This window comes from Seriola dumerili, unplaced genomic scaffold (genome assembly GCF_002260705.1).
Source record: "Seriola dumerili isolate Sdu_G_001 unplaced genomic scaffold, Sdu_1.0 BDQW01000073.1, whole genome shotgun sequence".
Taxonomy (NCBI): domain Eukaryota; kingdom Metazoa; phylum Chordata; class Actinopteri; order Carangiformes; family Carangidae; genus Seriola; species Seriola dumerili.
In genome coordinates this window covers 6,173,300-6,184,500 of record NW_019174328.1, presented here as the reverse complement: position 1 = coordinate 6,184,500, position 11,201 = coordinate 6,173,300, and the positions used below count along the sequence as shown (strand labels likewise).

The 11,201-nt window shown below is 41.6% G+C and overlaps 2 protein-coding genes across 2 annotated transcripts; one reads left to right on the top strand and one right to left on the bottom strand.

Moving 5' to 3' along the window:
- The first annotated feature begins 37 nt into the window (after positions 1-37).
- On the top strand, positions 38-2,392 carry LOC111220649. The gene is made up of 5 exons (XM_022743811.1): positions 38-118; positions 201-258; positions 376-593; positions 1,137-1,286; positions 1,393-2,392. The coding sequence occupies exons 1-5, from the start codon at positions 79-81 to the stop codon at positions 1,650-1,652; spliced, it is 726 nt and encodes a 241-aa protein (XP_022599532.1). The 5' UTR covers positions 38-78; the 3' UTR covers positions 1,653-2,392.
- Positions 2,393-7,174: 4,782 nt separating this feature from the next.
- On the bottom strand, positions 7,175-10,881 carry ntpcr (nucleoside-triphosphatase, cancer-related). Its single transcript, XM_022743866.1, has 5 exons — positions 10,794-10,881; positions 9,520-9,682; positions 9,326-9,428; positions 8,542-8,751; positions 7,175-7,955 (listed from the first exon to the last, which is right to left on the bottom strand). Exons 1-5 carry the CDS (start codon positions 10,825-10,827, stop codon positions 7,878-7,880), a joined length of 588 nt encoding a protein of 195 aa, XP_022599587.1. The 5' UTR covers positions 10,828-10,881; the 3' UTR covers positions 7,175-7,877.
- Between the last annotated feature and the right edge of the window lie 320 nt (positions 10,882-11,201).

Sequence of the window (11,201 nt, the reverse complement as noted above, 5' to 3'; positions counted from 1 at the left end):
GAACCCTCTGTCATCTCCATGTTAACCTTCAGGCTCCGTGATGGGTCTGAATATCTGCTCAATGCACCCTCACGCTTTATGATGAAGAAATGGATGATGAAAATACAAGCAAACACAGGTAAACATAATTATTTCAAAGCTCATTTATGCCATGAGTGAGTTTATGTTCCATGAATCATATTTATGTTTTTTTTTTTTAGGTCAGAGTGAGTCTTCAACATCAAGTGTCCTTGGCGAGCAAGGCCTCCCCATTTCCTTGTAAGATATGGTGGTTAAACAACGTCTCTTCACTTTTGATTCCCACATTGAAATGCCTTTAATCCTTAAAATGACGCCTAATAAATAATCATTTATAAAATTCCTCGCTCCGTTCAGAAATCCCTCCCTCTGCTCCGGTTGTCACGGCCTCGCCAAATGCCACTGTTCCTCCCGACATGATGTCACCTCCACGTTCCCCAGGCCCAAACCGCCGGGCGCCGCCCAAACCAAAGAGATTGTTGTCCTCACCAGAGAGTTCAGTCAAATGCCACAGAGTCACTTAAGGAGTTTGGATGAGCAGTCGACCATCTCATCCTCACATGGAGGCTGCTGTGGTAAGGCCCTCTGCTATGTAGACAAAAGCTATATTTACCTGGGGAGGGTTTACCAAACATGCATCTGCTTCACATTCACACTTACTGGAAGGAAGCACCACCAAGCACCACCCCCCATTATCTGATACTGAATAGCCCCACCGGGCCACACGTGGTTAGATGATGCACTCGTCTATGCTCATTATTGATCAAGCAGGATTTGTATTCATACAGGATTTGTAACGATTTTATAAACTAAGTTTCTTTACCCTTGAGGCTGCTGTTGAGTTCAAAATGGATTTCAGGATTTCATTTGGCATAGTGTGTCAGACTGCTATTAAAAGTACTCTATCTATCAAAGAAGATAGTGAACGGCTGCTGCAGGTGTAGTATGTACCACTAGGGGGAGCTAAGGCATTGTCTTACTACATATTAAACAACTGAAGTATCAAAGGACTGCACACAGACAGCTCTTATCTGTTATTACAGTAAATATTTGACTTATTTCTATTTTATTTATTTAAATGTTTCTTTATTTCTGCTTTTAATATTTTGTTTCTATAGATGATGACGATGATGATGAAGGCAGTGTAACCATGACTCACAGATTGTCTGGAGCATCCAGCGACAACACCCCTTCCTCCCCTCACTCCCCTGTATTCAGTGGTCAGGACTGGCTCAGCAACAAGCGTCGCTCCCACTCCTTCACATCTGGTCAGTTTGCAGTTATTAACCTAAATGATCTATAATCTGTCTGTGAATCATAAACAGCTGTTTTTATTATGTCTTCTAATGTCCTGTATGCTATGTTTCTTCTCAGCAACTTACCAGAAGATCAAGCCCATGTTGCATACCCCTGGAGGCCTGGAAAGAGGCTCCAACTACTGTGTGACTCTGGTGGTTGGAGATAAATCATCAGACAGTTCGTCCACAAGCAGAGGCTCTGAGCCTCCGCTGCTGGCCATGGCTGGATGGCAGCGCGACACGTATCAGGACTCTGCTCTGAGGAGCTACGCCAGCCTGCCGCGGCCACGCAACAAGTCCGTCTTCAAGAAGTTCTTTGGGAAAAGGGACCTTTGAGTTTTTTAAATGATGATTTTACTAATAAAGTGTTTACCAATAGATTCCAATGTGCAGTGCACATATTATGCAAAGAAATGCTACTACTGACTATATTTATGATTGGAAGAGCTAGTACGGTTTTATTTTTGATGTGTTTTATATAAATCACTTATGGGCTGAAAAGTCTCTTTAAATAGGTCCTGTTTATGGATATTTATATCGCTCTTCTTCACTTTTCTCGTTCAGTTGAAAGCAATAACAATACTGTGTGAGTGTGCACTGCGTAGTTGTAGATTACTTAATTGAACAACACATTTTCCCGCCAGTCTTATTTTGTATTTCTTTTGTATTTCTTTGGATTGTGGTGTTATCAGGTTAACAGGCTGTGTAAAGCTTCCTGCTCAACAGAGAATCATGTAGATTTAGAGAATAATCCCGGTGTTATCACAATGACTAAATTAAGACCAAGTATTAACGATATACTGAAATCACAACACTTACTGAACTAGATCATGACAGCTCTCCTCCTCCGCGTGTACATGTGTGGCACACATAAAAGCAGCAGTTTGACACTGCTTGAGCTCATTTGATATTAACACATTTTAAATACTAATTGTACCAAAGACTATTCATAATAAAACATTAAAATCAATGATTTGCTGTGAATTGATGAAAATATTCATTTCTCTTACACTCAAGCTTTTTTGTCACCGCTGGAGGCTTTGAAGAAGAAGGGATTAGACGAACAGAGAGATTAAAGGCCAGGCCAGGCTAAGAACATTTTCACATCTGTGCCTTATTTTTGCATATTAAAAACCTGCCCACATTCAAAGACATGACTCAAACAAATCTATAATGAATGTTGCATATATGCTGAGGAACCAAGCATTCTCCACACACATTATGGATGCATAATGAATCATATGCATGTAGAGTTTGCAAAATGCTGCTGTTTAGCATTACAAAGTAGTTGCTACAAGATGTCTGAGGGACAGATTGGTTACTGCAGAGAGGGAAATGGATTTCTTTGTGCACATTTAAATTTATTGAAAGATTTGGAAGATGTGAACTACTTGGAAAAGCTAATATATGTGCAGTGTTGTATTGACGTTAAAGGCACCTAAGGCAGAAGTGTCACCTGAAGGGTTTGAAATGTCTTTTTAAGTGTTTGCCAAAAGCAGCTGAAATCAGCTGAGGTGTAATCGCAGAAATCATTTGAATTGAATCAGTTGAATTGTCAGTGATACACTGAAGCAGTTGAACGATCATTCAGAGAGTAATGAAAGCTGCTGAAGTGTTAGTTGAACAACAGGTGTGAGACCAGCTGTGAAAAGTGCAACTTTCTCTCTTTAACCACCACACCTTTTTTTGAGTAGCACTATAACTGATGTAAAAAAAAAAAAGAAAAAAAAAAAGAAGCATTGCGTTTTGGCACAACCATTACACCACCTTTCCATTCATATAGCATTGCCAAATGTCACAGTGTGGTCTTGGCACGTATATATGCATACACACATGCACACAGCAGCTACAGTAGCGTATGGAATGGAAACAGTTCGCAAAGTTGTGCGTTTGTGGTGCAAATTTGTCAAAAGCGTCCAGCAGAGGCATTAATCATGGCAATCTGTGAATCATTATCAAGACTCTATAGAGCTGAGTGCTGGGTGACTCACAGCACTGTAAAATACTCCCAACATGTTGTTCAGTTTTTATACAAAATCCCCATGTAGGTCATGTTCATGTGCCACTGCAATGATCTGTATGTTACTAGTGTATTCCGTGCAGGACAAGTAATGACTCGCAGTGACATACAGGATGTGACGGGCTAATTCACAGAGCTGCTGCATGCACATGTGGCACCTATTTTCTTGACATGCATGGACTACAAACATTTGGATTCTCCCCTCCACAATAAAGACAGTTCTTGTATGTTCTTGTCTACCGTCAAGTTTGGAATGACAGCCACATCCTTTGAGGCCCTGAGGGACGCAGCACTGGTCAATCGATTGATCACCCTGCCCTCGATCTTTGTGTCCTCTCTGTGCCCTTTGACCATCATATCACCCTCTGACAGCTCCCACTGCTTCCTTCACAGCTCTGGGGGGTTTCATTCCTCCCCTGCAGAGACAGTGATGCACTCACTCATTTTGTGTGTGTGTGTGTGTGTGTGTGTGTGTGTGTCACCACACTCTTGGGGCTTTTTCTCTTGAGTGTGGGAATACATGGCGAGGCAATGGATAGGTGAACCACAGAACACAACGCCCACACACTTCTCCACACTTCGGTTGCTGCACTTTCCGTTTCTAACCACTAATAACAGCCCACATGACATATCCTCCCAAAGGTGAGGTAAAGTCCAGGTTTTCGGTTTGTAGCCAAGTGAAAGGATGACTCACAGCGGTTACCACAGTCATTCAAAAAGATCCGGAGATTACAAGGTACCATCAAGGTAGTGTAAGAGGAGAAGGATGTCCTCAGGCCCTGACATCTCCCCCTGCTGTTGATGGAAAATGGCCTTTGTGCCTCTGGAAAGATGCATCTTTACACATTGCAGCTTTCTGCAGGGAATAAGTTAGAGACTGCTCTTTAAGCCATTAGATCAAAATAAGTATAGATTCATGCCAGTATCTTTTGGAAATATACAAGCTTGTATATACAAGCTGCTCATTTTAAGAACAAGAAAGGAATTTGTTAAGGTCAGGCAAAGATTTTCCTTCTATTTTCTTTCACGTGCTTCTTTGAGCTTTGATCCCAAGCTCAAAAGGGGAGGCCTACAGAGTGGTGTGCTAGTGGCCCGGACACTGGCTTTGAAACCCAACACTGAGCTTCCAGCAGCCCCGGGGAGCCCCATGAAAGTGATGTAATGGGAAGACTGGTTTAGAAATCATCAGTGGTGGGCAGTAGGGTGGAATAGTGGTTAGGAATCCAGATCAAATGGCTTCATTTCCAAAACCTTTGGATCCCGTTGGCCATTAACAGCCCACCTGTCAAAACCAGGGGACATTAGTTATGCTCATCAGCACAATGAGATGAATTAAAGCTTGGTTATAGCTTTCTGGGATTATATCTGAAATCTTAATGTCTGCCTGTCGCACTAAGTGGCCCGTGCAAAGCCTTGTTGCAGAAACTGCGAGAACTCACATACCCAGTGCATGCTGAGAAATGACCTTGATTTAAGGGAGTATTGCTAAGCACTTACCATGTGCAGGCTTTGGCACTGAGAAATCTGACATCACAGATGCTAAGAAGCCTTAACCCCACATCTTACAATAAATCATACGATCATCTTGGGAAATAAACAGTGCATCTGAAGTTCGGCTTTGGGAAAGCTGGAGCTGGCTTTTGTGTGTCTCCCACATGGTCTTTGAACAATATGTCAGATTTTCATCAGATGTGTTTGGCATTTTGGCCGAGGGCTTCTCGGACAATACATCATAATATGCCTCTACTCTACAGCTGTCGTTGTGCCTCCTGGGCTGGTACCACAAAGTGCAATAACTGGAGAGAAATTTCCTCGTCTAAGAACCAGCTCCCCACCATCCGAAACCACCCCCCACCCTCCACCCCCCCTCTCCCTCCAGCCGGCAAGCTCCCTTTTGTCCTGGATTGTTGGTAAGCTTCTTGCATTTCTGTGTCCTCCATGTGTGGAGGGATAAAGGGTGCGGGGTGCCATACAGACATCTGTCCCGCAGATATGGTGCGTATGCATCCCTGCGATATGGATATTAATTCACTTCATATTCATTCAAGCTCCGCCATACGGTCTTTCATGCAACACTCCTCCTACTTAGGACACATCAATGCATTCAGGTCCCCTGACAGTGTATCCAATTGTTACAGTCACACAATTGTTATGTCCGAACAAACCCGTGGTGTTTCCAATGTAAAATAGCAAGCAAGGTGCCCACATGTGCGGTTAGTGTTACAGTAAAACAATGAAATATAGATGTTTTCGGACAGGGTTTCTCTTCTGTGTAATAAATACATAAATAAAACCCTTTGACTTTGACTTCTCTGCTATATCAAATACTGGTGTTATGATGATGTGGAACATTTCATACTTTCATCATGATCCTGTAAAGTGTTGGTTCCCAATCTCGTTTGTCTGTTGTGCCCCCACAGTCCTGTCAGATGAACTCAGGTACCCCTTCTTCAACAACACTATTTACATCAACCACTTACTCATTACTTTCAGAAAACTATTTTAAATGTTTATTCTTTTAAATTCAGCCATTATTACTTTTGGCTATTTCAACAGTATATCCATTACCTTTAGCAAATAGTTAAGCAAATGAGAATATTTATTCAAATAAAAGAAACCAAATGTTTGACCTGATGAGCTTTACTCACACTCCCTGGCAACGACCAAGATACACCCGGCTGGGAATCACTGCTATAAATCATAGGTCCATAATATCACAATATGGACAATATGCTTTCCTAATTACATCATAACACATCAAATGCATCCACAAACACACACACACACACACACACTTTACTCAGTAAAACTGGCAAGGTCTTTGTCACTGTTACATAACCCATCTGCTACTCTGCTGCAGGGTGCTGAGGATCACCTTCCAATCAGCAGAGCCAGCTCCCTCAGCGGTGCTGCTCGGCTTGCCAACCATGAACCATAGCACCAACCCTAATTGCCTGTTAAGACTGTACCAACAATAACGACGCAGCGTCATATTTCCATGTTAGTTCAAAAGTACGACCATTGCACCGTTGACTTTGAGGCCAATTCGGTGACTGTTAGTGCCAGTTGATCCTGAGGTAACGTCAGCAGTGGCCACAGAACAGATGCTGGCGCAGCAGCATGTCTGACGCAGATCACAGCTGGCAGCTCTCTCTGCAGCCAGCCTGACAGGTTACATCAGTTATACAAGCAGTGTTAAAAAAAAAAAAAAAAAAAAGCCAAAAAATCCTTCTATGTATTTTCACTTTCAAATGACCTGAAGATGCTTTGGTGCAGAAACAAATATCTCTACCAGAGTGTTTCTATTAAAAACCTTGATACAAGTGCCAGACTTCGGAGCTCACGCAGTGCGAGCAAGTCTGCAGTCTGTGTGAGCTGAACTATCAATAAACTCATGAACCTTGAATGTTCTTGAGCTACTTCAGTCTCTAAAAAGCTACTTTACCTCTTTCTGTTAAACCTACATTTAAGAACAAGAAGTAGTTAAGTGCCAGATTTAATTTGCAGCTGTGTGTTGACAGTCACAGAGTTTGACTACATGTCTCATTTTATAGCTCTAAAACCCTTCAAAGACCACTTTTGTGCTGCAGCATCAGAGTAAACCCTTCATAAATGCACTCTGACATCTAAAATCCTACATTCAGCGATACTATTTATCCTTTACTGTAAGCTGACGGTGCATGGGCAGAAATTCCATTATCTCCCAGGACGGAGCAGAAAATCCGCAAAACAAAAGTCAAGCATATTTATTTGTACTGCTGAATATGAAAACAACAGTAAAGCTTATCAAAAGTATGAAAACATCTGCATCTGCTAAACAAATGTCCATCTTTGACTATATGAAAAGAAACTATCTCACTGTTGAAAGACAATAACTGTTTATTTTTTAAATTTCTGGTCACGCTAGTAGATGAAGAAACCATGAAAGGATTGGATACAGTTGTACTGTTAAATATTGATTGATTTTCAATGAGCACATCCTCAGGTTGACAAGACAAACACATTGGGAGGCTCACGCAGCACAGATCTAAATGAATGAACAGAGCATTGCTTTGTTTAAAAGAAAAAAAAAAATATAGCACCGATTGTCCTTGAGAACAAATGAATTTTCTACACTCAAAATGAGAAAGGCATGCTGCAGCCTCTATAAGACCAACAGCTAAATAAAAAATAAAACACAGCTGTTTTGAGGGCGAAGCCTGACTCTGAGAGCACGGGGTATTTACACACTAACCGAACAATTCCCCCCGCTGTGTTCCATCTCACAATCAATTATTCAGCATGCAATCCATTTTGAGGCTGTATGAGGATGAAAAACATGAATTGTGTACATAAATGCATGCATGTGACACACTAACTCTTTCAGCGGCTCGGATGCCCTTCAGGTTAGGTCACAAGGCTGTTATGAAGCGTGTGTAGACCCACTGAATGCTCTGGCTGTGTGCGCTGTGTATGCACTGACACAAATAAAACTTCTTGTCAGCACAAAAATACGCACGAACCGCTGGGTTTTTCCTCTTTAATGGCTCTGAAGCTCCATATTAGGGTGTTTGTTTTAGACATTCTTGTAGTGCTGCCAAAATGTCTTGTAGAATAGCACTTCGGTTCTCCTTCGACACCTAAGTGGGAAAAGAAATAAGCAAAAATCAGTCTGCAGATAATGTAAAATTGTACAACTTGCGCTGCCGAAAGTAAACAACAAGAAAACTGTGGCAATTGTCTTGTCCTGTGGGTGCTAAGCCGCAAAGGATACAATGTCCATTCTGAGATTATCAAACCACATGTTGTCAACATCAACTCCTAATCTCTGGCCTACTGTCTGAAAAGTGAAATTACTCATCATGTTTGGCAAAAAATGTTTACACTACCTCGTTACTTTGTTTTATATAATAACTTCTCCGGCAGAGTGGGTATTTTGCATGACAATATCCATAACTGAGTCTTCCGTGATAAATTATTTTGACATTTGAGACCACCCTTTGTTGTTGAATCAGTCACGCATGATTTAGAGTTAATCCTGCTATAGGAGAGGGATAATGCAGGGCATGCCCCTTCTGCGTTACTGAGCAGACTGACTGACCTCCTAAGATCAAGTGGACGCAATGTGAACAGTGTCCTGTAGCTATTGTGGTACTTGTAAGCTCCTAAACTGACCTAAATATCTTTTTTTTCTTTCCAGAGAGTGTTGCTAGCATTTGTACTCACAGTAAAGACCTTGACATCTCTCCTGCTCCGCACCTCTTCCACAAGACCCAGTGGTTTACCCTTGGGGATGGGGATGGTGCCCAGGATGGTGCAGGAAGAGCTATCTAAAGTCTGTCTCACTGCCCTGATGAACGACTGGCTGAAGAGCTCCATTTTGCCAATTTCGTCAATGACAAACACCTTCCTGCTGCCCCCATCTGCTGACCCTACCTGCAGATGAGAGACGTTAGCATTAAGCAACAACACTGTAAGTGCACGCTCAATTTGGAAATAAAAGGAAAACCAGCTCAGTTTGGACATTTATTGATAAAAAGATTAAACAGGTTTCATTGGCGGTCGTGTGGCTAATGTAGCGCGTGGCAGTATCTCATCATGTTAATGTCTCGTGTGAATCTCACTGACGGATAGTATGACCGTGACTGGGATTGCATGTTACACACGACGGGTGATCTGCAGTGATTACAGAAATGCTTTAAATGAGATGAAAGTGGAATATGTGCCGCCAAGGCATAGACACCTTCCTTTACAGTGCATGTGTAGGCGTCACTGCAGGTTCACTTACATGCTGGATTAATCACGGTCAGTGACAGCCAGACGGCACCACCAACACTAAAAATGTCACTCTGGAATTTATGTGGTTGCAAGCTTCCAATTATTCCATCAATGCGGAGGAAATCAAAGGTTTGATGATTTGTTAAGTGGGGAGACACGGGGGTGTTTAGGTTGCTGTGATCTATTGATGACGGTGAGTTTAAAAAAAAAAAAACACATGTTGCTGTCTTACATTTCTGAAGAGTGGGAGAGCCAGGTTTTCAAACGAAGGCAAGTCAACCACATACTGGCCAACTGTGTATTCCCGTCTGCCGTGAGACGCACCAGCAGCGTCTCTGTAAATCGAGATGAAGTGAAGGTTAGTCAAAACAAAGTGATAAAAGAGAGCAGGTAGTTAGGTTTGAGATAGGATGACAACCACGCTACCTGATTCTGGACAGGTGGCCCCTCTCTCCTGTCAGGGTGACAACATCAAAGCCGACTCTCCGGCCTCCCTCCCTGACTTCCTCTGTGTAAAACCCTTCAACTCCCACTCCTGATGACACTAAAGCCTCACAAGCTTTCTGGACCAGAGTGGTTTTCCCCACACCTGTAAGCACAAACAGACACTGAAAAAAAAACACTGTAACATCACCATTTACACCTGGTGTACACACCCTCCCTGTTAAATGTTGGAACACGTTTAATCTACGCATTAGTCACGTTGGCTTCCTTATTCTTTAATCAATGCTCCCAGTCTACTAAATACACAGTATATAAATCCATGCATAGATCACCAATCAGGTGTACCCAGGGGCCTTAATGGTTAGGGGGGCCCCTGGGCCAGAGTCTCTATGTGAAATATTTCTTCTTTGGAAATCTGAGTTCAGTTAAATGACCACAAAAAGAGGCAAAACAACCACTAAGATACGCAAAATGACCAAAAAGGGACACGATACCATCACAAAAATATGCCAACCCACCATAAAGAGACTACAGAGAGACGCAAATCATCTACAAAACCAATGTGTCTATTTCAGTCTGAGGATCCTAAATAGGAGGAGCTGGGAGGTCTTTTACCTCTCTGTGCCCAGGGGCCCACATTATCATAATCCGTCCATGTACGCTTGGTTGGTTTATTAGGTACACCTACTGAACCTTATCTAGACTAATACAATAGTAAATCAATCTTATCTTCATGCAGTTATAATATTCAGTTTGTGCCATTTATGTCAGTGAGAGCAGGCTAAACTACGGACACATCTCATTGTATAATGCAATGCAGTTCAACAGCACCACAAATTACATTCTCCAAAATGATCACACAGTTGAAACAACACCACTCTAAAACAGTTCCGACAAAATATGAACATTATATCTTTCATAAAGGGAGGATTTATTGCAGGACTGTTGTAGAAACTAGTTTATCTTCCGAATGGAATGACTGAGTAAGAATGACTAAAAACGTGTTGAAATAGTGATTAAATGGGACTGCTTGTACGAACGTCTCCTCTGTCTGTGGAGGGACTTAAACTAATAGCATTAATACCTAGTTACAGTAAAGCTTAACCACTATAAATCGATATTATCCGAGCACAAATAGCTATAACAAGCTAACTTTGATCAGACAAAGCGTCAACGTTTACTGACTGACACTCAGGTGTGGATTTGCAGCCACTTTAACTTCAAGAGCAGCGAACACACTGGATGTTCAGTGTTACCTGGAGGTCCTGTCAAGAAAACGTGTTTGAACATCTCGGTTTACACCATTAAACATGCCGCTGCAGCTCTTCCGTACACAGATTTTTTTGACGCATGCGCAGTAGTTACTAGACTTCAGCACTTTATTTTGAAAAACGTACTTTATTTTAGCTAATTTCTCGAGGATTTCAGGTTATTTAATGCGCAAATTCAACATTATTATCAACTGTAATACATTCTTTGAACAGTGTCTAAGTCATGGTTTTCAATTAATTCATTTAATATATAAATTAAGGATGAAAAAAGACATTATTCAACTGTATGGTTGAAACGTCTGTTTTAAACACTCATATATTAGCAGAGATGATAGAAGTATTCATATACTTAATTAAGTAAAAGGAGAGATACCAGTTTAGTATTTCTTTAAA

Coding starts and splice junctions, on each gene's coding strand:
- ntpcr (XM_022743866.1), bottom strand. CDS start 10,827: ATGTTCAAACACGTTTTCTTGACAGGACCTCCAG. Junction 9,429..9,519: donor GGCCACCTGTCCAGAATCAG/GTAGCGTGGTTG, acceptor CTCGATTTACAG/AGACGCTGCTGGTGCGTCTC. Junction 7,956..8,541: donor GAGATGTCAAGGTCTTTACT/GTGAGTACAAAT, acceptor TTTCCCACTTAG/GTGTCGAAGGAGAACCGAAG.
- LOC111220649 (XM_022743811.1), top strand. CDS start 79: ATGATGAAGAAATGGATGATGAAAATACAAGCAAACACAG. Junction 119..200: donor GAAAATACAAGCAAACACAG/GTAAACATAATT, acceptor TTTTTTTTTTAG/GTCAGAGTGAGTCTTCAACA. Junction 259..375: donor CAAGGCCTCCCCATTTCCTT/GTAAGATATGGT, acceptor CGCTCCGTTCAG/AAATCCCTCCCTCTGCTCCG.